General features: G+C 61.8%; 3 protein-coding genes across 3 annotated transcripts in view; 2 read left to right on the top strand and 1 right to left on the bottom strand.

Annotated features, from left to right (window-relative positions):
- Nucleotides 1-466, top strand: part of LOC107307060 (transferrin receptor protein 2) — a 4,139-nt gene extending 3,673 nt beyond the window's left edge. Inside the window, exons 9-10 of the mRNA XM_032441666.1 lie at nt 33-94; nt 234-466. Of these exons, the coding sequence (XP_032297557.1) occupies nt 33-94; nt 234-466 (295 nt within the window). The remainder of the gene's footprint in view (nt 1-32; nt 95-233) is intronic.
- Nucleotides 7-2,968, top strand: LOC116652621 (transferrin receptor protein 2-like). Its single transcript, XM_032441664.1, has 8 exons — nt 7-94; nt 234-301; nt 450-526; nt 826-910; nt 1,064-1,276; nt 1,388-1,528; nt 1,981-2,127; nt 2,744-2,968. Exons 3-8 carry the CDS (start codon nt 492-494, stop codon nt 2,966-2,968), a joined length of 846 nt encoding a protein of 281 aa, XP_032297555.1. The 5' UTR covers nt 7-94; nt 234-301; nt 450-491.
- A 237-nt stretch (nt 2,969-3,205) lies between these two features.
- EPHB4 (EPH receptor B4) overlaps nt 3,206-4,944 on the bottom strand; it is a gene marked incomplete at its 5' end in the record, with an annotated part of 8,779 nt that continues 7,040 nt past the window's right edge. Inside the window, one exon of the mRNA XM_015850497.2 lies at nt 3,206-3,323. Within this exon, the coding sequence (XP_015705983.2) occupies nt 3,206-3,323 (118 nt within the window). The remainder of the gene's footprint in view (nt 3,324-4,944) is intronic.

The raw sequence follows: 4,944 nt of genomic DNA, 5'->3' as shown, positions 1-4,944 counted from the left end.
CCCCCTTATTATTGCTGTCCCCCCCCATAGAGTTACCCTGAGCTGCTCCACACCAAAGCAGCCGCGTACATCAGCCTGGACCACGCCGTGCTGGGTGAGACCCCCCCCCCCATATTAGGGACACAGTGCTGACCTCTGACCCCCCTGTGACCCCTGACCCCACATGACCCCATTCCCACCTTTGACCCCTATATGACCCCTATGTGACCCCCTGGTGACCTCTGACCCCTCAGGTGATGACCGCGTGGTGGTGCACAGCAGCCCTTTGCTGCACAGCGTCATTGAGAGCGCCCTGCGACAGGTCAGTGCCCCCCCCAACATGGCGGCACTGCTGCCCCCCCCAACATGGCGGCACTGCTGCCCCCCCCCAACATGGCGGCACTGCTGCCCCCCCCCCAACATGGCGGCACTGCTGCCCCCTCCCCATCACGTTGCCCCCCCCATAAAAGGTGGACAGCCCCAATGAGAGCGGGAAGAGCCTCTTCCAGCACATGGCAGCACACGGAACCGTGGGGCACAGCGACATGTGGGTCTCACCTCCTATGGGGGGGCACAATGGGTTTCTATGGGGCACTATGGGGCACTATGGGTTTCTATGGGGCACTATGGGTCTCTATGGTGCTTTTTGGAGCTCTATGGAGCTCTATGGGTCTCTATGGGTTTCTATGGGGCTCTATGGAGCACTATGGAGCTCTATGGGGCTCTATGGGGCTCTATGGGGCACTATGGGGCTCTATGGGGCTCTATGGATCTCTATGGGGCTGTGGGGCTCTATGGAGCTCTATGTGTCCCTATGTGTCCCTATGGGGCCATATTGGGTCCCAGGATCCTCCCGCTGTCCCCCGAAAGCGCCGCGTTCCCATTTACCGCCGCTGCTGGAATTCCCGCCGTGGAGCTGCGCTTCGATGAGGTGACGTGGTCCCATCCCCATTGACCCCATTGACCCCACCATCACCCACCCCCATTGCCCCCAACCTCTTCCACATCCCCACTGACCCCGAAGCTCCCAACGTCCCCATTGACCCCAACTCCCCCCCCCCAACCCCCCATCCCCCCCCTGCAGGCGGCTGTGGGTTGGTCCCACGCAGCCCTGGGGACCCCCGAGGACACCCTGGAGCGGTTGCAGGGTGGGCTGCGTGGTCGGCTGCCCGCGGTGGCGCACGCGGTGGCTGCGGTGGCTGCGCTGCTGCTGCTGCGCCTGGGCCACGATGCGCGGCTGCCCCTCGACCCCACGGCGCTGGGGGACGCTCTGCTGCGACGGATGGCACCACTGCAGGTCTGAAATAGCCCCCAGCCCCACACAGCCCCATATGGCCCCATATCACAGCCTCATGTGGCCCCTAATCACAGCCCCATGTCCCCCCATATGTGCCCCATTGCGGTGCAGTGGGCCGGGCCGTGCACGCAGTGGTTGTACTCTGCTCGGGGTGACGTCGTTCGCGCCGCCGGGAAATTGATCCGGGAAATGGAGGCGGCCGAGAGCGGCGACGAGCGGCTCAACCGGCAGTTCAACGCCCGCAGCATGGCGGTCAGCAAAACACATGGCTCCCATTGGCTCCCATTGGCACCCCTGGGCTCCCATTGGCTCCTATTGGCACCCATTGGCACCCATTGACTCCCATTGACTCCCATTGGCTCCCATTGGCACCCCTGGGCTCCCATTGACTCCCATTGGCTCCCATTGGCTCCCATTGACTCCCATGGTCTCCCATTGACTCCCATTGGCTCCCATTGGCACCCACTGGCACCCACTGGCACCAACTGGCACCTACTGGCACTGTTCCCATTGTCCTCAATGTCCCCAATGCCCCCATTGTCCCCACTGACCCCATTATCTCCATCAACCACAATGACCCCATTGCCCTCCATTCACCCCAATTCACCCATTGACCCCATTGTCCCCATTGAACTCCTCACCCCATTGACCTCCTCACCCCATTGCCCCCATTGCCCCCACTGACCCCACTGTCCCCCCCACAGGTGGAGGCGTCGCTGCTGTCCCCCTTCGTGTCCCCATTGACGACCCCATTCCGTCACATCCTGCTGGGCCGGGGGGGTCACACGCTGCCAGCGCTGGCAGCTGAGCTTAAAGGGGGGGGAGGTGGAGCTATGGGGCAGGAAAAGGGGGTTGGGGGCCCCGGGGGGGTCCGTCAGCGCATGGCACTGCTGGCATGGACCCTACGGGGCACAGCGGGGGCGTTGGAGGGGGAAACGTGGCTGGGGGGGAGGGTGGGAGAGGAGGGGAGGGGGGACGGGTGGGACTATGTGGACAGTGGCGGGTGGGGGGGGATGGGGGGTGGGGCGGTGGTGGGATATGGGGGTTTAATTGGGGACATGTTGGGGTTATGGGGACGGGTGGAGCATGGGGACATTTGGGGCAGGGGGACATGGGGGGGTCTATGAGGAATATGGGGGGCATTGAGGGACATTGGGGGCACTGAGGGACAATGGGGGACATGGGGACATTGGGGTTACGTTGGGGTCAATGGGGTCAATGGGGTCACATTGGGGTTGTTGGGGGCCATATTGGGGACACATGGGGGATATCAGGGTCATTGTGGCCCAATGGATGCAATGAAATCAATGTGGCAGTGAGGCCACGCCCCCTTCATTTGCATACAGTCTTTGTTGGCTCCGCCTTCGGGCCATAATTTAATAAAAATGGTAAAAAAAAGGGATAGAAAATAGAGATAAAAACCAGCACAATAGGCCACAATATCCCACCCCCCCTTAAGTTCAACAGGAGGGCGGGGCCATGGGTGATGATGTCATCAGGCAGCGCCACGTGGAGAGTGAGGTCAAGGTGGCAGCCATCTTGGATTGGTGGCCATCTTGGAATGGCGGCCATGATGGCACAGCGGCCAAATTGGTGGGTGCCATCTTGGAATGGCGGCCATCTTGGATTAGCTGCCATGTTTATGGAGTCCATCTTGGAGAGGTGACCATTTTAGATTGGCGGCCATCTTGAAGGAGTCCATCTTGGAGCGCTGGCCATCTTAAATTGGCGGCCATCTTGACATGGCGACCCTCTTGGTGGTGGCGACCATCTTGAAACGGCAGCCATCTTGTCACGGTGGCCATCTTATCATGGCGACCCTCTTGGTGGCGGCGGCCATCTTGGCACATCACTCCTCACCCTGTTGGCGGCCATCTTGGCCCGGTAGGCACCCAAAGGTCCATGGCAGCACGTTGGGTGGGGGGTGGCTCAGAGGGGGGGTCCGTGGGCGGCACCTTTGGGCGCCTCGTCCGCCATATTGTGGGCACTGCTGAGGATGCACCGCAGCTGCTGCCCCCCCGGCTGCACCTCCAGGCACTGCAGCTCCCTGCGGCAACAGACACAGCCCACAATGGCCCCATTGACCCCAATGTCCCCATTGACCCCAATGTCCCCATTGATCCCAATGGCCCCATTGACCCCAGTGTCCCCATTGACCCCAACGAAGAGAGATATCCCCAGACCAAAACCCCCCCCAAACACCCCCAAAAACCCTTTAGACCTTTGGAGACGCCACAGAAGGATATTTTTGGAACCCCCAGAACCCCCCCGGACCCCAGAACCCCCCCAAAACCCACACCCCTTAAGGACCCCACCCAAAAGACCCCACACAGGACTCACCCAAACCCCCCAAGATCCATCGGGACCCCGCCAAAACCCCAGGACCCTCACACCAACTCCCCAGAACCCCCAAAACCCCCCAGGACACTTTAGGATCCCCCCAGACCCAAAACACCCCCCAAGACACTCAATCCCCCTCCCTGGACCCCCAGAACCCCCCCCCCTTTCCCCAATTGAGCCTCCGCCCTCATTTGACCCCCCTCAACCTGAGATAGAGCAGTGCCACCCGCCCAGCAGCGCAAGCACCACGAGCCCCCCACCGACGGCTCGCGAGCCCGCGGATGAGAACCCCCTGTGCTCCCAGCGCGGGATCAATCTCTGCTGGAAAGAGCGGGGGCGGGGCACACAAAGAATGTTGTTGCGTATGAGTTTGGGGTGGGGGGGCACGAGAAGGGATGCAGCAGTGGGGGGGGAAGGGGGGTCCAATAGGGTTTGGGGGGGCATGGAGTTATTGGGGTGGGGATGGGCGTCTTTATATTAGGTTTAGAATGGGGTCCTGGGGGGGGGCACAGGAGGGGTCAAAGGATCTGGGCGGGGGTCTCAGGGGGTTCAGAAGGGTTATGGGGGCCAACCAAGGGGGGGTGCCATGGGGTTGTATTGGGGGGGGGTGTTTTCTCACCGCTGCCCAGGTGCTGATATGAACGGTATCGGGTCCGAACTCTCCGTATCGGGCCTACAGATCGGCGCCTCGGACGCCTCACCCAATAGAGCGCCCCCCGCCGCACCCCCCAAGCATCCGACCCGCTCCGATGGGACCTTCAGAACACAGGGGGGGACTCCTCCGAACCGACCCCCAATCGCCCCACTAATGGAGCGGGGGGGTAGGTTAGAGATTAAGAGTCATCACAGCGCCCCCACCCATGCCCGCTCCGCGCTCGAGCATACCCACACCCGCCCATAAATCCACCCGACCCAATATACCCCCCACAAGGCCCCCACCAAAAGACCCATCAAAACAAGACCCCCTGCCCAGATCTGCCCCACATCCCCCGCCCAAAGGGAACCCCCCCCTCCCATGCCCCATGCCCTAAAAATGAACCCGCTACCCAGTACTCCCCCCCAAATAAAGACCCTGCCCACAAATAGCCCCCCCAAAATACGACCTCCTCCAGTGCCCCCCCTCGAGCCCCAACACCCCAAAAATGAAGACCCCCTTTATATGGGACCCCCAACATAAACCCCCCCTCAAAGTAAGACCCCCCGCCCAGGAAATAAAGACCCCCTTCCAGCCCCCCCCACCCCCCACGCTTAGAGGTAAGTATTATGACCTCGTAGTCCAGCAACGTTTCCCTCCGGGGGGTCGGGGGGGAGCGGCCATGACAGCGTCA

Source organism: Coturnix japonica, unplaced genomic scaffold (genome assembly GCF_001577835.2).
Source record: "Coturnix japonica isolate 7356 unplaced genomic scaffold, Coturnix japonica 2.1 chrUnrandom476, whole genome shotgun sequence".
In the NCBI taxonomy this organism is placed as follows: Eukaryota; Metazoa; Chordata; class Aves; order Galliformes; family Phasianidae; genus Coturnix; species Coturnix japonica.
Note: the sequence above shows the minus strand (reverse complement) of the source record. Positions and strands in the feature narration are given on the sequence as shown.

Excerpts from the sequence above, each read along its gene's own strand:
- LOC116652621 (XM_032441664.1), top strand. The coding sequence starts at position 492 with ATGGCAGCACACGGAACCGTGGGGCACAGCGACAT. Across the intron at positions 1,277-1,387 it reads GACGGATGGCACCACTGCAG|TGGGCCGGGCCGTGCACGCA; the intron begins GTCTGAAATAGC and ends ATTGCGGTGCAG. Across the intron at positions 1,529-1,980 it reads TCAACGCCCGCAGCATGGCG|GTGGAGGCGTCGCTGCTGTC; the intron begins GTCAGCAAAACA and ends TCCCCCCCACAG.